Below are 23,772 nucleotides of genomic sequence, written 5' to 3'. Positions count from 1 at the left end.
AGGCTCGTTTTGATTTCCGGGGCTCTTTTTGGCATTTCGGGGGCTAAATCGCCCCGAGCCCCCGTGTATTTTTTTCACTGCAGCTTATAGTTTAGCACATTTGCGATATGACTATGAGGGCCGGCGGGTCCCAAGCTAGGAATCAGTAGATATAGGATTGTCCAACTTAAAGTTGGGTCCCAAACTATCGCTAGTTCTAGTACTATAGCCGCGTACAGTGCGCAGGGCTATAGGACATTTTATTACGAATGCTAGGGACCAACCCGCTGACTGGCGCTGCTGCAGCGCTGCCAAAAATGGGCGTTGATGAGTTCGTAAATAATGTTCGTTCACAAGAAATACCGCAAGCAGACATTTCAACGATAAACGTTTTAAATAGGCCGCGAGTAACATGATATCTTGTTTCGATCCTAATTTCCCCGTGTCTCGGCTCGCCGTTGCAGACGAGTGGCGGATATTGGACAAGGACCGTTACAACTTTGGCAGCGGAAATCGCTACTACAAGACGCAGCGGTGCAGGAACTGCCGGCAGCAGGGCCACCAAGCTCAAGCCTGTCCAAAGAAGGTGAGTATTTGTCACGTTTCACCTGAACACAGTCACCCGAGCCGGCACCGAAAATCGTCGGCGTAATCAACCCGTCCTCCCGACGTGATTGGCCGGCAGTTCTAGCCAATCATCGTCGCGATAGGACATCTAGAAGACTACGCTATAGGCGATGAAGTGCGGCGAGGTTGTCAGTTTGGTGCGCACGCGTAAACAAACGCGTGTAGACCGCCTGACCTTGGCCGTGACCTTGACCGACCTTACGTTATCATGTTAAGGTTGATCGATCGATTGTCACAGAGCCACTGTGAAAATCAATGTATAATAATGTATTGTAATTAACTCCGTGGGGTTATATAAGAACTGGGATTCTCACTTCAGGAGCCTGTTCTCAGAAACAAAATTAATCCTCGCATCAGTCTCAACATTAACTTTACATCGTAGAGTGTTGTCAGACAAGAACATAGTAAAGTTAAGAGTGTCTCATACGCAGTGTGTAGAGGTCCGATCTACGACTGATGTTAAGGCCTACGCTACGATTGATTTGGGTTTCCAACACCCATCACCAGAGTTTCCTCTTGCAACGTTCCCCAGAGTTCACAAACGCCACGAAGATTCCGTTCTCACTTCCCAGCTTTGTTTTTTTTTGCAGAGGGCGCCGGTGTGCTACCTGTGCGGCGGAGGGCACGTCATTCAGCGGTGCCGCCGCGTGTTCTGTAACAACTGCCTGGCGCCGAACCACACGCAGCGCACCTGCTCACGGCCGCGCAAGCACCGCCTGCTGTGTCGTCGCTGCTTCATGAAGGGCCACGAGATGCAGGACTGCCCTGATCAGTGGCGCATGTACCATCGCACGGTGAGCGCGCGCGGGGCGAGCCGACACTGCCTCCTCCGTGTTAATCCTGCTCTCCCTATGTGACATTGCTATGATGTTGATCCTTAACCCAAACTTATTGTCACAAACTCAACCCGAATCCTTCGTCCAACTACTTATTCCAAATCGATAGCCCTTCCCCATGTGATCCAAACCCTAACTCCCCCTCCTACCTTAACCTAAACCCTTCACCCCCACCTTACCAAAGCCCTTAGGCCACACCCAACTCTTCTGACTTGCCTTCACCCCAAGCCTCAGCAAAAATGTGCACAAATATGATACGTCTACTTTGATTAACTTCAACGTTCTGTCGACGTGACCCCACGTTTTTCCCTGTTCGACCTAACTCGCGGTTGTCCCGTTACCGGGTGGTATTAAACATTCAGCTGTTCTCTTGTTCTAGACGGTGGCGGGTCCTGTGGAGGAGCGAGAGGACGGAGAACGTGCTAACGCGAACTCTTGGTGCTGCAACTGCGCAACCAGCGGTCACTTCGTATTTGTAAGTAGCGACGATGAGACGCCGCGCTCGTCGAGGGGGCGTGCTATAGATGGCGCCACTCGGCAAAGACTTGCTCTGTGTTTCACCGGAGTTGTTATACTAATGAAGCCAATGTTTAATATTTATGTTGAGATAAATAAGGGAATGGTGTCAATCAGCTTCTTAATAATGCAAAGGTTTGTCCATATTAGGTGATGTTTAGCCTGGCAGTTTTTTACAAAGCGTGTCAGATCACTAGTTAATCATGGCCCTCTTCTCATGTGTGAGAACATGAAATCTTAAGTTTCTAAGTAGCTAAGCTTCATTGTCATTGAATCAGAAAGTGCTGCTAACTGTTTATAGTTATGTAGTGCTGCTGCAGAATGTTCGGATATTCGAAATGTGAAAAAACAACAACATGTGTTGCAAAACAAGCCACTTATGCAAACGCATGATTTAATTTTCAGGAATGCTTTATGTCACTCATGGACAAAGGCCTGATGAGAACCACTCAGTTCGTCAAAAGCTACGAGGAAACTCGCGGGCAGAAGAGAAAACTAGGTAATCATGTTTAGCACATTCGAACAGATTTCGCGCACACCACACTACATAAGGACTGACCGTTCCCACTGTCGGTCTTCATTAAATTGTCACAACGATTTTCCTTCCATCTCGATCCCCATCTAAACTCGTTAGAAGTTCCAAGCGATTCGGTATAAGATCTCAGAAGCAACCTTTGGCGGCTCAATATGCAATCGCGCGCAACGTTGTAAATCGTTGTTGCCACGACGACGGCTATTAAAGTTAAATCCTTCCGGCGCCTTTATACGCATAGCGTATAGCTACAGGCGCATAGGGCAGTGCCATACTCCGTTTCTGTAACCCTGAAGCCCCGCAGCTGCTTTCACAGTAAATGCTACAGTAGGGGGTTAGTCCACTGTAGCACTGCGAGTTAACTTGCCACACTCTATCTCTATTTGCTGAATGCTAAGCAGAGAAGCCGTGTGTACCATTTTTCAAGTCTGGTATGACCCGGCCGGGAGTTGAACCCCCGACCTTCCACATACGAGGCGAGCACTCAACCATTGAGCCATCGCAGTGGTGACACAATGACGACGGCTATAGCACGACGAATCTCGGTCATTAAGGAAAATCTCAATTTGGGAGCATTTTCAATATCCAATTTATCATCCGATTTCAATATTCCTCGCTAGCAATTTCTTGATGACGATGACGAACCCAGTTTCTCCTCTCTCCAGCCATTAAATTAAATTGCTCAGCCTTCTTCCGTGAATGTATTCAGGGATGTATTTCCCCCGACACCGTAAAAAGTGCTTCGATTTCTCGCTCACCGGCGACGACGACGACGATGACGACGATGACGACCCCGTTTCTCTTCACGCATTTCGGTCGCGTTGTTGCAGGTACGGCGGAGACGACGTCTGGCGATGGACCGCCCGCAAAGAGAGGAAGGAGGGAGGAACGTGAAGAAGGTGTGAGAAGGAGAGAGGAACCTAAAGAAGGCGTGAGGAGGCGTGAGGAGGAGGTCATGAGAAGGAGGGAGGAGGCGGAGCGAACGCGGTCGTCGGCGGCGACGGAGCGACAACAACTCCTCGTCAGCGTAGTCCCGGGAACGTCGTCGCGCCTCGTGGAAGCGGCCAAGCGGTCGCCGGCGAAGACCGCGAGAGAACGCGCCGTGGGAGACTCTTTAACGTCGGACGACCCGGGGAGAGGGTCGAAGCGCGGGAGGTCGGAGAAACAGGAGGAGAAGGTAGGCGGCGGCGGCGTCGCGCGTTCGCCGAAGAAAGGGAAGAGAGAGCAGTGCAAGCGTGCGAGGCTCGCTGATGGCGCGACGGAAGGATGCGAGACGGCGAAGGCGAACCCGCCAGGGGGCGCCGGCGGAGGCGACACCGCTCGAGACGCATCTACGAGTCAGACGCTGGGTCTCAAAATTGCTTGCATAAATTTGACAGATTGCGTCAAGGCGGCGTCGGCCGCCGACCGAACAAGCAAGGTGAGAGCTGCTTCAGCGAGCATGCCAGAACGGGTCAAAACCGCGTCCACGAGCAACATGGACGGCGTGGACACTAAAGATGCGAAGAAAAAAGCAGACGACGTCAGGACGAAAGCGAAAGACAGTGCAGACGCGGTTAAACCTACAGCTAAAGGAAAAACAGACAGTGCCAAGAATAAATCTAAGGTGAAAGCAGATGATGTCGTAACAAAAATCGAGGGAAGTGTAGAGGAAGTCGAAACCAAATTCAAGGAAAAAGCGGATTTCAACAACGCTAAAAACGTGAGCCGATCCAAAGATGTAAACACCTCGTCTGCAAAGTGCGCAGGCAGTGCAGACACATCATCCACGCAAACGGTGAACGTTAAAAGCAGAACCACGCACAAAGACAACGGCGATGTCGGAATAGTGACGACGAACAACGGGGACAACGTCAAACCTTCGTCCACGAGAAAAGTCGACGACGACGTCGGAACGTCGTCCGCGAAAAACGACGAGGACGCGGAGGCCGCGAAGCCCTCCGACGCGCAGCAGCCGGCGGACGACGTTCCGAATCTCCTCGCGCAGATCCGACGGGAGACGACGCACCTCTCCAGCATGGTCGCCGACGCCGACGGCGCGGCGCGCTACAACGGACAGATAACGACGCGCCTAGAGCTGCTCGCGAGACACGTGTCGCGGCTCGCGCCGTTGTACGCGAGCAACGAGGCGGAAACCGCCGCCGCGATGCTAAACGGTGCCGGCAGCAAGTCGTCGGTGAGGCGCGCGCGCCGGGTGAGATCGGCGACTCATGTGCTCTCTCTCGTCCGCCAGCAGACGATGCATCTGTCCAACATGGCGGCGGAGGCGGCGGAGGGCGGCGCGGCGCGGCGAGGCGGACAGATGGCGATGCGACTCGACCTCATCGCCGAATACGAGTCGTACCTCGAGAAGCTTAATGCTTACTCTTACCTTCACTTGAAGGCGCGACAAAGATGGAAAGACGAGAGGGCGGGCCGACCCCGGCGATCCCTCGACGAGACGGCGGTCGAGGAGACGACGCCCCCCGCGCCCGCGCCAGATCCGCGTCCCGACGACGACGGAGTCTCGACCGCCGGAGCACCGGTGGCGCCCTCTGGAGCGTCGGTGTCGGATTCGACTGTCGCCGTCGTCGGCGCAAAGTCGAAGAAGAAGGCGAGTGCGTCGATGAAACAAATACAGGCGCGGCGGGATAAATGGCGTAAGGCCAAAAAGAAAGTGAAACTAATCGCGTCTAAGCCCACGGTCGTCCAAAATACTGGAAACCAAACGCCAAAGCTGAATAAACGGCAAAAGGTCAAAAAGAAAGTGAAACCTGCCATCACGGAAAAGGCCAAAAAGAAAGTGAAACCTATTGCATCACATGGCGTGCCTTCTAAGCCCACGGGAGTCCAAACTACTGGAAATCAAAAGCCAAAGCCGAAAAAACGGCAAAAGGCCAAAAAGAAAGTGAAACCTGCCGTCACGTTCGACGCGAGTTCTGAGCCAGCGGGACTCCCAACTACTGGACTTCGTGTGTGCAACGTGGTAGGGTTAGACTCGAACGATAATAGGGGAAGCGTCGAGGCGTTTCACGGAAGCAACGACCTTCCCCGCACGCCCTTGAACCGACGTTGGTACTTTTGATGAGAAAGCGTCTGAACGTGATGCTATCATGTACCCTCACGTTCAGCTTCAGGTTATTTAATTCACGCAATGCAGAGAAGAGAATGCGGTATGTGGTTACGGGGACGTAATGTGAGTGACAGCATGTACATCAGTGATTGGTGGTATGTGTAATTCTGTATTATAGGAATGAAAATAAATCACTTGATTAACAACTATATACGAACACAAGACCTTGTCTTTAATATATATATATATATATATACATATTAAAGAAAACTCCATAATATAGTTTGCTGAGGGAGAGAGGGGGTGGGACATTCAGGAAAGGCGGCAGGGAAGATAGCTGGGGGCGGTAGAAGAAGAGGGAGGCTGAGTGAGGGACAGGGGAGGCAAGGGGAATGACGCGGGGGCATAAAGTAAGTGTTTTTTTTACCCTACAGGCTAGCTAGGGCACTCTCTTAATTATGAACACGGGTCTACTGATAAAAATTTATTGGAGAAATCTGTGCTGAGATACCCCTGACCATATTAAATTCATATTCATCACAAAATATAACTCCTCTGGTGAGATATTACGCATGCGCTAACACACAAACGTAGCCAGATTGTGTACTACAGATACTAGTACTACAGCACGAAGGGTCGTTGTCGTATTATATAATGGCGTATAATATGTACCCGAGGTAACTATCTGATATGGTTAGGGTTAGGGTGTTGGGGTAAGGGTTAGGGAGTAGGCGTAGGCGACATACTCGCCGACACCTCGGTCACTACATATACGACAACGACCCCTTCAGCAGTACCACATAGAAGTTAGAACTGCGCGAAACTAGAGAGAAGACAATGACTAGAAATAACAAAACGAGTGGTTTATTAAGAGAATACATATACATAAAAAAGTACAAATCTTTCTCAGTAGAACTCAAACGGCTAGTATACTGTTTTCTTGTGTAATATTGTATTTCCTCAATTCTTTTACTATAATCGTAATATAATTCTAACGAAGGATTCAATCTCTATCAAACCAATAAAATCAATCACATGAAACTAAATCATAGTAAATGTTCCTTGGGCTGATAGGGTCTATGCCCCCCAGGGTACTGCCGGAACGTACCCTGACAGGTTGTCCCTTCCGGACACTCTCTCACATGGGCATCAGCCAGGGGGTTGTAGGTGCACGGAATAACGTCGATCGGTTGGGAGCAGAGCACGATCAACAGCCCTTACTCCGGAAGCAGAATTTAGAGGTACAGTTAGTACACAAGTGCACTATGTCCCACTACATTGTTCAGCATTAATTGGGGGTACAGGGGGGGAGGATGTTCCCCCTGTGCCCCCTTTCATAAACTCTTCTATGTAATGTATAACCTTCTTCGGTTTATTATTGGTATTATCTGTCACGTAAGGCTCGTTATGTCCTATTCATGGCTCCTGCGGCTACAAGACGGAGCCGGATGTTAACGCACGACCAGCCATCGACCTACAGCTTTTGCCTCGACAACGTCCAGGCAGGGACAGAGGCTAAGCGCCAGCACTCGCAGAGGTCAAACACGTTCCTGCATGATGACCATGTGTTTTGCTGTGAGAGATCGTGTGGCTCCCTCTCGTGGATTCACTAGTAGACGCAACAGTAAATGCCAGCGACATGGACCCGTACACATTCCTGCCATCAGCAGATGTGTATGAGAGGAAGCGGACGCGCATGGTGTTCCTGGTAAAGCACATACTGGCTGACCACCTTGAGCGTGACCTTGAGACCAAGCTTGAGCGTCGTCATCTGCACAAGTACTCTAAAGAAATGCAGGAGCGCTCTGTGTTTGTAAGTTTGTTATATGGTGCATGACAATAAAATGCAATTGTCCAAATTATCCCTATTTTGCCATGCTTCTGGACTTGACCTTGTACACCTTTGTTTTTTGAGTAAGTAACCATGCTGTATGTTATTGTTTTCGAATTCTAGGTAAGCATAGGAGTTGTCGATGCCAATCCTTCGATGACGACTGGCATGGTCTCTGTGCTTGAGCACCTTCAGCAATATGTCGCAGTAAAAGAAGGCAAACCTGTTGACAATTTGGTTGGTGGAGATGGCCTCTCCATAGAGCGCATAATCCATGCCCAGCATGCGCGCAGCAACGGTGAGAACTGGCATCACCGCCTGGATTCCATGTGGGCAGCACCCCAGGAATTCCATAAGGAAATTCTGCTTCTTTAGGTTAGTAATAAATATTTGCTGAAAACAGCTATAGATAAACGTGTGAACAACAACAATTACCTTATAGCAAAATAAAATAAAATAAATTGGTTTAACAGCATATGAGCCATAAGGATTTTTCATTTCTTATTTTGTAGAATGAAAGCTTTATTTCTAATAAGTCCATTTATATATATATATAAATGAAATAATACCATATGATATCTAACTGTCTCATTTCTTCTCGTATAGGATTCCAATAACAGGTTTTTTGTTGGAGGAGGTATAGCTGACAGAGGGACTATTAGCCAGCTGAAATCTGGCTTTAACCATTGAGCCCTTCGAAAGGATTGGATGTCCAACTTCCAGCATGTATGGGACATGTATGAAGTAAGTTGAAATGCAATACAATGAGGCAGCCCGCAGAAGCAAACTCAATAACAGCAATAATGTATACGAGATAGAAGCACAGCACGCATGCTTGCAATATTTTGTGCTTTCTTACTGAGCCCATTTGGTCTTGAGAAATGGTTCACCTATTTATTTACAGTTCACTACAGATACAGCTACGTGTTGCTCTGCGCTATGCAGCTGCAAAACACCACCATGCAAAGCCTCCCTAGCCAGGGAACGAGTGAAGACCAACTAGATTGGCTTCACCGACTTGCCCAAGAAGTGGTTGACTTTTGCTGGGAGCTACCTGTAATGGATGGAATCAAGTTTTGCAGCGAAAGCATATGCAGACGAATGACCAGACAGTGCTGTTGGTGACTCCGTTTTCTGCACGTGTCAAGCAGGTATGCGTATTGTGCAAACTCAAGAAAAAACCTGTTTGCCGAGAAGTAAAACTCAGACACAAGGATTAAATCAGTAGTGGAGGTATTTTTTTTATCTTTTTCTGGTTATAGAGAAAGATGATGTCATGATACTGCGCTGTAGTTTATCATGCAAAGTATAGGCTGGTACCACATGAGTTGCGTGCAACTGAAACAAGAGCCATTTTCTGATGAAGATTGGTATTGCTGTAACATGTCTTTTGCACGTGTCGCATGGATTAGTGCGTGGAGCTAGACTGGTAGTTGTTTTAGCCATAGTCTAGCTAGACAGAACGTCGCGCATATTGGGCGGCGGCATTGATGTTACAGGGAGTTGGATAAGCGGGTTCTAGGTTAGGCAGTTTCTAGGGTGATTGTGAAATGAGGGGGACGGTTGGAACGGGACAGGACGAGACGTGACGCTGACAGGTTGTTTGTAAACAATATATTTCTTTAGTTGAACACAAAATTATACTTCTTCTTGATTATTTATACGCTAAATTATTACATACAAACTACGTCCCTACACTGCAGCAGCGAATGCGCTGGTAGCTCCACATACGTGTACTGCTCCTGCCACCACAAGCGTGCTGAAGATATGGTACAATGCGCCCTGAAGCAGAATTGCAGGAATGCAGAGTGGTATCACAAGAGCTGCAAAGGGATTGCACAGGACGAATGTCTCCCAGGTAAACAGTGATTGTTTATCGGGGGTAAACCAGAGCCACCTTGTTGGCTCTGGTTTAGGGTTATTTGACAAATGACATAATTATTTCAATCATTCCAGATGCATGGTATTGCGGTGAAACATGCCATCTAGAGGCAGAAGGTGATGACTACCTCCTCAACCATACGAAAGCAATAATGTGGGAAGGCCTCTTGCACCTATCTAGAAGGATGGCGGTGCGTGTGGTGCAGCAATGCTGGATGACTGGAAGATGGACATGTTGCAATTTTGGAACAGGAAACATCCAAAATATTTCACAATTGCACACCACTTCCTGGCGTGTAAGTTTGCAAGCAAATCAAAGTTCATGTTGCTCTAAGTGTGAGAACGCATACGTAATTTATACAATTGACCACAAGGTTAATTCTGTGTGTTAGTGTTCAATTCACAGTGTTAGGTCTGTCAGCAATTTAAATTATTCTTCTATGTTTACAACTCTATAGGTGTAGGAGGATTCGACCCTCCACAAATACGTACGGCACCACCTCATGTGGAACAGGGTTGCCAACTTGAAGGGGAGACCAGGTTGGAACATTGGCCTTGACCTGTGCAATGAACACATTAATCCGGACTTCAAAGTTTTGTAGAGCGTACAACGGCTAAGCTTTGCTAAACCATGTTTTTTGTTTATTTCCAAGACACATACTAATGCATACTATGGAATTCCCTGACATGTTTACATTGTACATTTCTCAAACAGAACTGCAGGCCAACTCCAATGGCAACTCTACTCCTCAGCAAGTGAAGAGATGTTCACAGATGTCAGGACTCTATGGCCGAACACTCGATGACGTGTTCACAGATGTTGGCCTCGTAGACATGAGTAAACTCGGTGAGTAGACGTAACTCCTAATCGTGAGCGCCGGCAAAATCTCTACAAAGCCGACATAAACCGGTTCGTTACGGAATATAGCAGTGACTCGCTCTGCGACTACATTCCTGGGCGGGAGCACGATGCTTTCCCTAACTTTGAAGCACCCAGCCAACTGTTCTCTCCAGTAAGGCTTGGTAGGAAACTACAAATTCTCACATGCCATGGATTCATGGCGTCAAATTAAATATTTCAAATTAATCAACTTTGTCTGTTTCTGTCTTTGAATTAGTCCCCTTAAGTTTGAAGACTAATATTTATGAGGTTACCAGGTTACTATTTCTTTTAACTTTATTAGAACAGAAGTCTCAGTAGTTAAAATTTTACAAGGTTTGCTGGCCGGTTTATCAGCGTGGGTTGGGGTGCTAGATTGAGTTAGATAAGATAATTGCGCAGGCCTGGTTTCACAGAATTTGTAAGCATACATGTTTGGGCTTTTAATTTTGATAACTTTTCAGTGACTCTTGATGCAATTGTAAAGTTGAGGTTAGGTTAACAGTTACTTGTAAGTAACATATTTCGATGAGTCTAGAACACCTTCTAAAAGTAAAAGTTGCGTTAGTGTTTGTTGTTTCTTGTTGTGTTGAAGGTTTTGGGGTTAGCGGCTGGTCGCAAATAACAAAGAAATTAATTAACGTAATTAACCGGTTCGTTAACTAGCAGGTATAACATCTTGGTTTTCGCTGCTCTCTCTCTCTTGCTCTCCCTCCGCCTCCACAGACTTATCGGCTGGTAACCTACCTCCACCCACACTTGCCCCCGCTCACTTAATTGCTCAATCGCTTATTAATTACTAATTGATTATACGAGGGATTCGTGCCTCCGCGGTCTTTGATACCGATTCCGTCCCCCAGGTGGCGCCGGCGCATCGCTGCATCGTCTCCACGACGATGACAACCGTCTCATCTCTCCCCGTCCGCCGGCGCGTCCCCCCAGGTGGCGCCAGCGCATCGTCGCATCCTCTCCATGGCAACAACCGTCTCTCATCTCTCTTTCTCTCTCCGTGTTCGCAGGTTGACTTTGGCTTTTCGAAGCGGATGGGGATGAGCGGACGCAACACGTGGACCTTCTGTGGGACGCCTGAGTATGTAGCGCCAGAGATCATCCTGAACAAGGGCCACGACCACTCCATCGACTACTGGTCGCTGGGCATACTCATGTTTGAACTGCTCACCGGAACGTAAGCATGACAGGAGGGAGGGAGGGAGTGAGGGAGGAGGAGGGGAGGAGGAAGAGGAAGGAGGAGAGAGGAGAGGGGAGGGAGATCATACTGAACAAGGGCCACGACCACTCCGTGGACTACTGGTCGCTGGGCATACTCATGTTCACCGGAACGTAAGTGTATTGATTGTTGTTGTTCTTCTTGTTCTTTTTCCTCCTCTTCTCTTCCTTCCCCTTCTATGTTTTTTTTCCTTCTTTATCATTTTCGCACCTCGCCCTCGTGTCTTCTCCCTCTGTCTCACAGCTCCTTGTTTCTTTCTTTCTCCCTTCTCTCATCGCTTTTCTCTTTCCCTCTTTCTCTTTCTCTCTCTCTCGCATCACTTCTCTCTCTCCCTCTCACTCATATCCCCCTCTCTCTATCTCTCTCCTTACTCTCACGGCTTGCCCCCTCCCCCCTCTCTCTCCTTACACTCACTGCTTCTCCCCCTCTCTCTCTCTCTCTCTCCTTACTCTCACGGCTTCTCCCCCTCTCTCTCTCTCCTTACTCTCACGGCTTCTCCCCCTCTGTCTCTCTCCTTACTCTCACGGCTTCTCCCCCCCTCTCTCTCTCTCCTTACTCTCACGGCTTCTCCCCTTCTCTCGCTCGCTGCAGGCCTCCCTTCACGGCGCCGGATCCCATGAAGACTTACAACATCATCCTGAAGGGACTCGACATGATCGAGTTTCCGAAGAAGATCACGCGTCACGCGCACAACCTCATCAAGAAGCTGTGCAGGGAGAACCCCGTAGAACGACTCGGCTACCAGAAGAACGGCGTCAACGACATCCGACGACACAAGTACGTCCGTGAGAGTCGCTGCCAGTAGTGCAGTATTAGTGATATTAGTACAAGTACGTCCGTGAGAGTCGCTGCCAGTAGTGCAGTATTAGTGATATTAGTGATATTAGTACAAGTACGTCCATGCGAGTCGCTGCCAGTAGTGCAGTATTAGTGATATTAGTACAAGTACGTCGCATTGCGAGTCGCTGCCATGTGGCAGTATTAGTGATATTAGTACAAGTAGCGTCGCGTGAGAGATGCGCTGCGAGTAGTGTCAGTATTTAGTGATATTAAGTAACAAGTTAACGTCCGTGAAGAGTCGCTGCCAGTAGTGGCAGTATTAGTGATATTAGTACAAGTACGTATCCGTGAAGAGTGGCCGCTGCCAGTAGTGCGTATTAGTGATATTAGTAACAAAGTCGATCCGTGAGAGTCGCGTGCCAGTAGTTGGCAGTATTAGTGATATTTATACAAGTGACGTCCGTTGAGAGTCGCTGCCGAGTAGTGCAGTATTAGTGATATACGTAGCAAGTAACGTCGCGTGAGAGTCGCTGCGCAGTAGTGCAGTATTACGTGATATTAGTACAAGTACGTCATGCGAGTGCGCTGCCAGTAGTGCAGTATTAGTGATATTAGTACAAGTACGTCCGTGAGAGTCGCTGCAGTAGTGCAGTATTAGTGATATTAGTACAAGTACGTCCATGCGAGTCACTGCCAATAGTGCAGTATTAGTGGATATAGTGATATTAGTACCAAGTACTCCGTGAGAGTTCCGGCTGCGAGTAGTGGCAGTATTAGTGATAGTTAGTGATATCTAGTACAAGTACGTCCTGAGAGTCCGCTGCAGTAGTGGCAGTATTAGTGGAATTAGTAGCAAGTATCGTCCATGGCGAGTCGCTGCCAAGGTAGTGGCAGTATTAGTGATATTAGTGCTATTCAAGTAACAAGTTACGTTCTATGCGAGTCGCACGCCTAGTAGTGGCAGTATTAGTGATATTAGTACAAGTAGTAACGGTGACAAGTGGACACTCACACTCTCTCTCTCTCTCTCTCCTCCTCTCCCCCTCTCTTCTTCTCTCCTCTCTCTCTTCCAGAGCCGCTCTCAGTTTCTCTCTCCCGTCTCTCTTTTCTGCTCTCGCTCTCTGTCTCTCCTCTTTTCCTCGTCCTCTCTCTCTCTCTCTCTCATCTTCTCCTCTCTCTCTCTCTCTCGCTTCTCTCTCGCTTTCTCCTCTCTCTCTTTCTTACTTGCTCTCTCTCTTTGTCAGCTCTCGTCTTTCTCCGTCGCGTTTCTCTCACGTTCTCTCTCTCACGTTCTCTCTCGTTTCCATGGTGACAATGATACTCACGCTCCCTCTCCTCTCCTCACCTCACAGGTGGTTTCAGGCTTCGACTGGGAGGCCCAATCAAACAACCCTACGTGCCTCCGATCCTTGCCTACTCAAGTCGCCCGACCGACATGTCGAACTCTTGACAGCCATGCCGCGAGACGTGTTCCCTTGCCACCTGACCTACGCTCGAGTTCTTAGAGGGCGCCACGCACGAAGGCTGGAACGCCGAGTTCTAGAGGGCGCCACGTGATGTATCCTCCGAAGACTCTACGGACGCCCAGTGATAGAGGCGGGAAAACGAACGTCACGGCAACAGCCGCGGCGTGCTGTCCGCTCATGGAGACGTGCATCGCGGCGCCGTCGTCGTGGAGATGTGGCATCGCGCCCGTCGTCATGGAGACAGTGTGCATCCGTCCGTCGTCGTGGAGACTGCGTTCAGCCGCCCCGGTGTGTCGTCGTGGAGATTATGCGTTCGTGCAGCCACTTGTTCTAGCAAAATCTTGTATAATATTAACGCGCTTCCGGCGTCTCGAGTCGAGAGATGACCAGACAATTGAACAGCTGATAGGCGCGTATTATTTTGTACACGGGCGTGATGACGTTTAGTTCAACGCGCCGCGGCAGTGTGTTTCTCGTAAAAAAACTTCACCTGGTTGTGACATCACCAGGCTGGCAGGCACCAGCTCGCAGTGCTGTGGATCGGGACTGTGTGTGACGTTCCAGTGTTGACATCTGCAGCGAATAGTGAAACGCCATCCTGCCTGAGATACTGGAAAGGCAGTGTGCGAGTGCGGTCAGTGTCTGTTGCTGCGATGGCAGCTGTGGGTGGCAGGGTGCTGCTGCTGCTGCTCTTGCTGGTGCTGCTGCTGCTGCTGCTGGTGCTGTCCACTGCTGTGGGCTGCTGCTGCTGGGCTGCTGCTGCGGTGTAACCCGCTGTTAACTCACAGTCATAGATGCGCCTGTAACCGCCGTGACGTTTTCAATGCCGTGCAAGATTGTCATGTGCGTGCGCTGCGTGCGTGCGGGTGGGACAGGATTTGGTGTTGCGCCGTTGGTGGGCGCCTGTGATGATGATGTATTGATGTTCATAAGGGGAAATGCCGCTGCCAAACGTGTGACGGGGTTATTGATTGATTATTGATCCTCCGGGCGCGTATTAATTGATTAACTAATGAGATATGACTTGTATAAGATGATTTGTTTATTTTTTTTGCAAAACATGCCGCGTGCGTGATGTGTCTGTGTCGTGCGTGCATGCATGTGGGGCGTGTGGCTTTGTGTCGTGCGTGCGTGCGTGTGTGCTGTGTTCGTGCGTGGCGTGCGCGCGTGCGTGTGCCTGTGTCGTGGCTATTGCGCGTGGGCGCGTGTGCGTGTGACTGTGCGTTATAGAGAGTGGTGCGTGCGTGTGTCTGTGTTCGTACCGTGTGCGTGCGTGCGTGCGTGGCGTGAGTGCCGTGTAAAGTAACTTTGTAAGTTTATACAGGAAAGCTTATCTGCCCGCTACCACTACCTTCACTGACGACGTTCCTATCAACGCGCTGTTAATTGCAATTTTCATTATCATTGTTATCGTCGTCATTGTTATTATTAACGTTATTATTATTTTACGCGTTTAGTGCGTGGGCGGGTGACGTCACGAACTAGTGAATATATACGTATAATTATGTAATACGCGTGCGTGCGTGCGTGCGTGCGTGCGTGCGTGCGTGCGTGTATGTATGTATGTATGTATTATTTCCTGATGTCAACTGATCGTCTAGCTATTAATGTATATCTCTCACAGAATGTTTTACATGTCAGTACAAAGTTTTTTACTCATTCCGCGAGGGTGGCGCTAGATTCCGCCTTAGTTGTCTACCGAAAAACATTAGTATATAATAGAATACTAATATGCAGTCAATATTAATTATTGTATAGCTTGTAATATAGCCACTAATATTGCCCAACCTCTCCCGCCCCCTCCGTTTCATTTTTAAACACCGACTTTTAAATTGTTTCTGTGCGTGCGTGCGTGTGTATATGTGTGTGTGCGTTGCGTGCGTGCAGCGTGTATATGTATATGTCGTGTGCGTGGCGTGCGTAATGTCTGATGATAGTTTAAACATTAGGAGAGGGTGATGCAGTAAGTAAGTATATCAGTGGTTTCTTCCTGGTGAACACTAACTCTGGTAATAGGCCCTATATTGTATAGAAACATACATAGGCTGTTTCAAAATAAAACCCAGTTGGAAACGTTGTTGCATATCAACTATTGGCCTTCTGCGTCTTGTAATTATGTTATCACTCTTTCTCTCTCCCTTCTGTCTCTCCTCCCTCTCCCTCTCCCTCTCCTCTCCTCTCTCTATCTCTCTCTCTGCCTCTCTCTCCTCTCTTCTCTTCTCTCTCTCTTTCTCACAATATAAAAATGAATATATCTATATATACTATATATATAATATATATTATATGCCTTGACAACCGATCCTTCACAAAGCATTAAAATAGCATTAATAATCGATGTGAGTTGTTTACTGTGCTGCGGCAGCAGACTTAACAGCTTCATGTTTATCCTGTAATCTCCGCACATAAATTATAGCTGCAATCTTAAGTCCGCAATCTTTCATGTCTCTTGTTGCAATCCGTGCCTAGTGTGTTTGTGTGTGCATTTCCTCTGCATTTCCTCGCCCCTCCATCCAATTGTTTGGCCCATACCCAGTCAATGCGTGAAATAATGCTTTAGCACTGAATGGGCAGTATTTCAAGTCGAACTTTTTTTCACCCCCAATTGCAATAAAAAGTGATGTTACAGCTAATACTACGCGTTTTTACAGTCACACCACACACACATACACACCCACTAACGGACGCGCACTACGCGGTGTGGTCGCGACCGCGCGCGCAGTGTGTATATAGGCCGTAAATTCACATTTTGGTGCCTCGGCGGAGTGAATAATGTGGGAAGCCGAAATGCCAAGGCGATTTCCTCCAAAAAGTGTTTTTAAGCGCTTGACTGGTTATGGGCGTTAACCATCCGCGCGAGGGGAGTAAGAGAAAGTTGGGAAGAAGAAACGCAGCCAAACTCAACGACAGATAGCGCCTCTCGCTCTGGCTGGCATCAAGGAGCTACGATATATAAACTCGATCCTTGTTATATTTATATATATATATATATGCGCTTGACACCAGTCCTTTTCACAACAGCATTAAAAAATACCATTAATATAGATGTGAGTTTGTTTACTGCTGTTTTTTTCTGCAGCAGCAAACTAAGCAGCTTCATGGTTTATCCTCGTAATCTCCGCACTATAAATTATACGTCAATCCTAATCATTCAATCTTCATGTTTCTCTGGTGCATCCGTGCCTGTGTGTTTGTTGTGACATCTCCCTCTGCATTTGCGCTCCCGACCTCCTCCAAATTGTTTTGCACCATAACCCAGTCAGCGTGAAAAATTTTTAGGCACTGAAATGGCAAGTAATTTTCAAAGTCGAATTTTTCACAGCCAATTGCATAAAAAGTGGATTCTTACAGCTATACTAACGCGTTTTTTACAGTCACAAAAAACACACATACACACCCACTAACGACGCGCACTACAGCGGTGTGGTGCGACGCGCGCGCGCTGCAGTTGTATTATAGGCGTAAATTCACATTTTGTGCCTCGGAGAGTTGAAATGTTGGAGCCGAAATGCAGCGAATTTCCTCCAAAAGTTTTTAACGCTTGACTGGTTATGGGCGATACGCATCCGCTGAGAGGGGAGTAAAGAAAGTTCGGAGGAAGAAACACAGACACACTCCACGACAAGATAGCGCTCTCGCTCTGGCTCATGACAAGGAGGCTACAATATATAATCCTTGTATATATCTATAATTAATATATATTAATATATATATATATATATATGCGCTTGACGACCATGCCTTTTCACAAAGCATAAAATACTATTAATATAGATTGTAGTTGTTTACTGCTGGCGCAGCAAGCACTAACGCTTCATGTTTATCCCTGTAATCTTCCACATAAATAATACTCCATCCTAATGATCAATGCTTCATGTTTCTCTTGTGGCATCCGTCCTGTGTGTTTGTGTGTGCATTTCCCTCTGCATTTCCTCCCCCCCCTCCTACCAAATTGTTGGCCCCATACCCAGTCAAGCGGTGAAAAAATCTTAGGCACTGAAATGCAGTATTGTTCAAGTCGAACTTTTTGCACCCCCAATTGGCATAAAAAGGTGGATTTACAGCTATACATACGCATTTTTACAGTCACAACTAACACACATACACACCCTTTTAAACGAACGCGGCAGCACGTGGGGTGTGGTCGGCACGCGCGCAGCTGCGCGTGTATTATGGGGCGTAAATTCACATTTTGTGGCTCGAGGAGTGAAAATGTCGAGCCGAAATGCAGCGAAGATTTCCTCCAACAGTTTTTTAAGCGGCTTGACTGGTTAGGCGATACATCCCGCGAGAGGGGAGTAAGGAAGTTCGGAGAAGAAACGCAGACGAAGCTACACGAACAGATGGCGCTCGTCGCTCTGGCTGCATCGAAGGAAGCATACATATATAACTCCTTGTATATATAATATATATATTATATAATATATAATATATATATATATATATATATATAACTCCTTGTGGCTTATTTACTCATGGTATCATTAGTTGTACGAAGGGGGCGCTGCATGCAGTTTGAAACGCAGAATTTCCCTCAGTGTTTTCCTCACCCCTCCTCCAAATTGTTTTGCCCACGACCAGGCAAGCATGGAAAATGTTCAACACGCAAATGACAGTATTTCAGGTCGATATTTTCACCCACCCCCCATTGCATAAAAAGTGGATTTACGGCTATACTACGCGTTTTACAGTCTCAAAACACACATACACACCACTAATGGGTGCGCCACGCGTGGGTGTGGTCGCACGCACGCGTGCACAGTGTATTTTACGCTTCAAATTGCAGCATTTTGTGGCCTCGGGAGGGNGGCCAGTCAAGCGTGAAAAATCTTTAGCACTGAAATGGCAGTATTTCAAGTCGAACTTTTTCACCCCCAATTGCATAAAAAGTGGATTTACAGCTATACTACGCGTTTTTACAGTCACAACAACACACATACACACCCACTAACGGACGCGCACACGCGGGTGTGGTCGCACGCGCGCGCGCGCGTGTATTATAGGCGTAAATTCACATTTTGTGCCTCGGGGAGTGAAAATGTTGGAGCCGAAATGCAGCGAATTTCCTCCAAAAGATTTTTAACGCTTGACTGTTCATGGGCGATACCATCCGCGAGAGGGGAGTAAGGAAGTTAGGAAGAAGAAACGGAGACAAGCTCCATGACAGATGGCGCCAGAGAGGCGAGTATATATATATATATATATATATCGTACCAAAGATAGAAAATCGACTTAAATGCGCGTTGAATATTTATGTTAGATACTTGTCGTGTATGGNTACGACCACGCACGCACGCACGCACGCACGCACGCACGCACGCACACACGGCGCACACACGCACGACACTACGCACACACATTACATACCACACACACATACACGGCGCGACACGCACACGCCGGAGTCGGTCGCACGCACCGTGCGCCCCGCGTATTGTACGCGTAAATTCACATTTTATCCTTGGGTGGTATAAAAAAAGTTTGAGCCAAACACAAAGGATTTTCTGTCAAAGATTTTTAACGCTTGACTTTGCGTTACGGCGATACCCATTCGCGAGAGGGGAGTAAAGGAAAGTGAGGCGAAGGAGATGTGCGTGTGTGTGCTGTGTGTGCGTGTGGCGTGCGTGTGTCGTAGTGCGCGCGCGTCTGCGTGCGTGTGTGTGTGCGCCACGTGTGCCTGTTGTGTGTGTGACTGTGTGTGTGTGTGTTGTTTTGTGTGTGTGTGTGTGTGCTGTGTGTGGTCGCGCCCGGCGCTGCTATGTGTGCTGTATTGTGTGTGTGTGCGTGTGTGTGTTTATGTATCGTATGTATTATGCCCACACACTCACGCACGCACGCCACACACCCACACATCCACGCACACCGCCACTCACCACACACACATACACACACGCACACACACGCACGCGCGCCACCGCACCACACGCACACACCACGACACCCATACTACCACCACACGCGACGCGGCGCGCGCCGCACACCAACACACACACCACACCACACACACACACACACACACACACACACACGCACGCCACACACACACACACACACACACCACACACGCACGCACACATATATACATATATATATATATACGAACGCCACGCACGCACCACGCACGCACGCACGCACACACTGGCCACACACGCCACCAGACATACATACCACACACACATTACACGCGCGGACACGCACACCGCCGATCTGGTGAGTGGTCGCACGCCACTTGGCGCGTTATTGTAGGCTAAATTCACATTTTTATGCTCGGTGGCTAAAAAGTTTGAGCCAAAACACAAAGGATTCTTCAAGATTTTTTAACCGCTTGACTGCGTACGGCCGATTACCATTCGCGAGAGGGGATTAAGGAAGTGAGGCGAGAAGCAGGCCGTCACATCTACGTTATTCCATATAACTCCACTTTTATAATTATTTGTTACACTAGATGGCCGCTAAGATTCAAAAATTTAACATAGTATCATAATCGCGTATCGTTATTCGCACTATGCTTATGATATAAGTTAGTACTTTGATAGCATTCCTAATTCTATTAGGATGGTGGCGCCCCCGCAAAAGAGCGTAGATTTTAAGCGAGTTCGGAGCTTCGAATTTATGCATTATTTAGTGGATCACCCTTGAGACCTATTATTTAATGTTGAGTCCTTTACTACGTTTATTGGGATTTCATTTATTTATTGTTAGTGTTGTGTTATACGATGAATGGTACGCTTTTGGCACCAGCGGAAAATTACTGGTGAACCACAATAGAACGAACTGTTGTTTACTGAACACATTTTATTTTTTACAAGATAATTGGAGTAAAATTTACAACGAAACTGTACAAAAGCTAAAGCCTGGACCTCGATTTGCCTTTTAAAATTTACTATAACAAGCATGATCAAGATCTACGCACCTTGCAAATATTTACAAAAAACTACAGCAACACAAGAGTCGACAATCTCATAACCATTCGATCATAAAAACACAGAAAACTGCAATATATGAATGCAGATAAGCAGAGGCGAGCGCAAATAAACCAGTCCTTACTCACCACACCTCATAATGACAGGAACGCGAACTTACGTAACATACAACGCGAAGGGAGTTGGTTGGTCTTTGGCACTCTGGTATCTAAACAGGGGGTAGCTTAACCAACAACGATTGCACTAACCAGGCTGAGTCGGCTGGAGTACAGAAACTTTACCTATTGAATTCTACCCGCCGATGTTCAACAGAAATTATTTCTCACCTTCCCAAAGTCCAAACCTAACACTGATTAAAGCCACGGGCTAATGCATACCGTGTATTACATTATTCCAGCCAGCAGACTCCGAACGCCAACACCGAGTCGTAAAACGAGGATCATTAAATAACAAAACGATAACAGGGGCACGCGTCTTTCTTTATAAGATAATAAAAAGCTCGTGTAACAGTCACAGATGCGCATTCTCACTCTCGCTGAAAAGCTGTCAGCGCGTGTAAAGCGGAGGTCGTTCTATACATATACGAACACGAAGCTACATTTAAAAATCACTGCATCAAGCACAGATCGATTTACGAGGTTTAACTTAATTTTGCAGATTGTGTTTGTGAACAATAAGCGCAATGGACACGCATTGTGGCGGTCAGAATAAAATATAAAATCAGTGAATGTAAAAAGAGAGAATGTCAAATCATGGAATGTAAAACAATGGGAATGGCAAATCATACAAGTTCAAATCAGGTGACTTTCACTCACGACAAAAACACCAACGACGATGCGTTACTCAAAATATGTACGATTATTTACGATGACAAGACGTTGAGAAGCATCGCAGCACAACACGCTGTTAAAACATCCGCGACAGATTAAACTGATAGTTAACCGAGGTAAACTGGTTTAGCGATGCACTACTACACTCACAAGATGCATTACGGTAACATACACTCACAACCACTGCAAGCAGCAGCAATAGCAGCAGTAGCAGCAGTAGTAGTAGCAACAGCAGCAGTAGCAGCACAGCAGAAGCAGCAGCAGCAGTAGCAGCAGCAGCAGCAGCAGCAGCAGCAGCAGCAGCAGCAGCAACACTATGCTCTGGCCCACGCATGAGAAAGACGCGACACACTTCGTGTATATATTCCCTGCGTTGTTGACATCACCAATACGCCACCCAGCATCCTCTCTCACACTGATGATGATGTGACGTGAACATGCAGGGCTTCCTATGTTCCCATAGCAACAGACGGACGCACGATGAGCAAGCGCTGAGACAGAACATGGAGATTCTAACGACTGCAGAAACTTCTTTCGCTGAACTTCTCTTGAAAGCAGACTCTCCGCATCTCCGGAGACAGAACGATGGAACGAGGTCAGGTTGTCTCGGCAGATTTCACCATCGCGGTTCACACAGCATGCGACACATCGTATATACACGCACGCACGCACGCACGCACGCACGCACGCACGTGGCTGCCGGGATAGAGTCACGCGCAATGAAATCTCGCGTCGGCGCATCCTCTCCGCCTGCAGGCCACTAGGGGCGCCGGGGGAGCCACGCGAGTTTATTCGCTGACTGGCCGGGGTCACGTCCGGCCGAGATCTCGTGAGACAATGGCGTCGTGGTTCCCCGACGTGCCGGGGGGACGCCGTCCACTGCCAGGCCGCATCGCACCGCTGACCGCAAGCCACCAGGAGGCGCCAGCGCGCTACGGCCGCCGTCATACGTTTCTTCTGCAAGCAAACACAAGAACGTCAAAACCTTGCACGCCCTCTTACAGCACTGCGAAACAAAGAGCAACAGGTTCTGGTAAACGCGCTTCCGGTCTCGGGAGGCGGACTCCGCGACTCGTTGTTGGCATGGACACGAGAGATGTGGACATAGATTCTGGGGGCAAGTGCAGTAACTTACTGTTCAGTTTAACTCAAGTATCACCGACGGAGAGAGGCAAGGCGTTCTTTTACAGAGGCGAGTATATATTAAGGGGTCAGGGTAGATGTGGTGAGGGAGGGAGGCTGGCTGGGTGAGAGGATCAGGATGGCCACACACACGCAGTGACACGTCGCCTGCACCCGCGCCTTCACGACAAACTCCCTAAAGCTTACGTTTATCGTGTTCCAACGCGATGGCTTGCGAAAGAAAGAAAAACGCAAACGTTAAGACACACGAGGAGTCAGCACAGATACAAGCACACAGGAAACATCCACGAGATATGTCAATACAATCGCTCTTAATCGCCTAATCGATAATCAATCCCAGAACCAATAATTGATAATTGATAATTCTAAGGAAGGCGTTTCTCTTCCCGATCCCAGGGTCTACGGTTTAGCAGGTGCGCTAGTGGCACCCGTTTCTTAAGGGTAGTATCAGGTTGTGCCGATAGAGCCCATGATAGAGAACACAAATAGATAACACGTTTTGAACTGAGAAATGTAGCGCTACTCTCCGTTTGTTATATTACACCAAACAATATACTCTCTACTACCTACTACATAGAAGACTACACATATGACTACACACACACACGCAGAAATGTAACCGACTAACAATAATCTCGTACCTTAAACTTGTGCTTATCGCGGATGATCTCGAAGATTCCATTTCCCCGGCCGATCCCTTTATCCATCTGGGCCCTCCATATCTCCCGGCCGGTCCTGGCGGGGAAGCGTCCGGCCACCCGTACCAGTCGTCGGCCCCGCCCGATGTTCTGCCAGTCCCAGTGCCAGGCCTGGTGGGGTGGGGGGCGGTTGGGCTGGTAGTTGCTTCTGCTGGTTCTCTGCGGGCGGTTGTGGGGCGACTGGCAGGTCCCCTCTCTCTCCGAGTGGGTCCTCGTCCTGCCGGTCCCCGTTCTGCGCGGGTGTCAGGGATCTGTCGGGTGGGGCGTCGTGCTGTACGTCCCAATCGTCGATTGGGCCGAGCCCCGGCAGGTCCTCCCAATCGTCGTCGATTGGGCCGAGCCCCGGCATGTCCAACTTAACTTGTGATGCTCTGGAACGAGATATTTTTAAAAACGCGATGCACTGGAATGGCAGTTTAGGGTTGAAAATGAGGGTTTCTCCCGCGGCACATACCTATAATGCAATATATATGGAGTGCCCCCCCCCCCGGGATAGAACTGTTGTACACAATTACTAGCCTATGCTAGGACCTGAAAGAAAAGTGCAGCTTAGCCAGCAATTATAGACCA

The 23,772-nt window shown here is 48.2% G+C and overlaps 3 protein-coding genes and 1 long non-coding RNA gene across 4 annotated transcripts in view; all 4 read left to right on the top strand.

Moving 5' to 3' along the window:
- Positions 1-443: 443 nt before the first annotated feature.
- On the top strand, positions 444-5,753 carry LOC106817606 (the record flags this gene model as incomplete). The annotated part of the gene is given in 5 exon segments (XM_014822285.1): positions 444-565; positions 1,197-1,400; positions 1,822-1,917; positions 2,364-2,457; positions 3,321-5,753. Coding segments are annotated over 4 exon segments (2,481 nt in total). The 3' UTR covers positions 5,555-5,753.
- Positions 5,754-7,996: 2,243 nt separating this feature from the next.
- Positions 7,997-9,540, top strand: LOC106817605. Its single transcript, XR_001395081.1, has 3 exons — positions 7,997-8,117; positions 8,278-8,524; positions 9,330-9,540. It is a non-coding gene; the product is annotated as an uncharacterized LOC106817605 (long non-coding RNA).
- Positions 9,541-9,757: 217 nt separating this feature from the next.
- On the top strand, positions 9,758-13,699 carry LOC106817604 (cAMP-dependent protein kinase catalytic subunit alpha-like). Its single transcript, XM_014822283.1, has 6 exons — positions 9,758-9,794; positions 9,970-10,101; positions 10,730-10,737; positions 11,154-11,320; positions 11,954-12,139; positions 13,495-13,699. Exons 1-6 carry the CDS (start codon positions 9,758-9,760, stop codon positions 13,697-13,699), a joined length of 735 nt encoding a protein of 244 aa, XP_014677769.1.
- Positions 13,700-23,549: 9,850 nt separating this feature from the next.
- Positions 23,550-23,772, top strand: part of LOC106817603 — an 8,200-nt gene continuing 7,977 nt past the window's right edge. The window contains exon 1 of the mRNA XM_014822282.1: positions 23,550-23,613. Coding sequence (XP_014677768.1) covers positions 23,550-23,613 — 64 coding nt within the window. The remainder of the gene's footprint in view (positions 23,614-23,772) is intronic.

Source organism: Priapulus caudatus, unplaced genomic scaffold (genome assembly GCF_000485595.1).
Source record: "Priapulus caudatus unplaced genomic scaffold, Priapulus_caudatus-5.0.1 Scaffold1790, whole genome shotgun sequence".
Classification (NCBI taxonomy): domain Eukaryota; kingdom Metazoa; phylum Priapulida; class Priapulimorpha; order Priapulimorphida; family Priapulidae; genus Priapulus; species Priapulus caudatus.
The sequence above is the reverse complement of the archived record's forward strand: the minus strand, read 5'-3'. Positions and strand labels throughout refer to the sequence as shown.

What these genes read in the sequence shown, in the direction of transcription:
- LOC106817604 (XM_014822283.1), top strand. Translation starts at nt 9,758, where the DNA reads ATGTGGAACAGGGTTGCCAACTTGAAGGGGAGACCAG. An exon ending in CAACTTGAAGGGGAGACCAG is followed by an intron (nt 9,795 to 9,969) that starts GTTGGAACATTG and finishes TTTCTCAAACAG; the next exon opens with AACTGCAGGCCAACTCCAAT. An exon ending in TTTGAACTGCTCACCGGAAC is followed by an intron (nt 11,321 to 11,953) that starts GTAAGCATGACA and finishes CGCTCGCTGCAG; the next exon opens with GCCTCCCTTCACGGCGCCGG.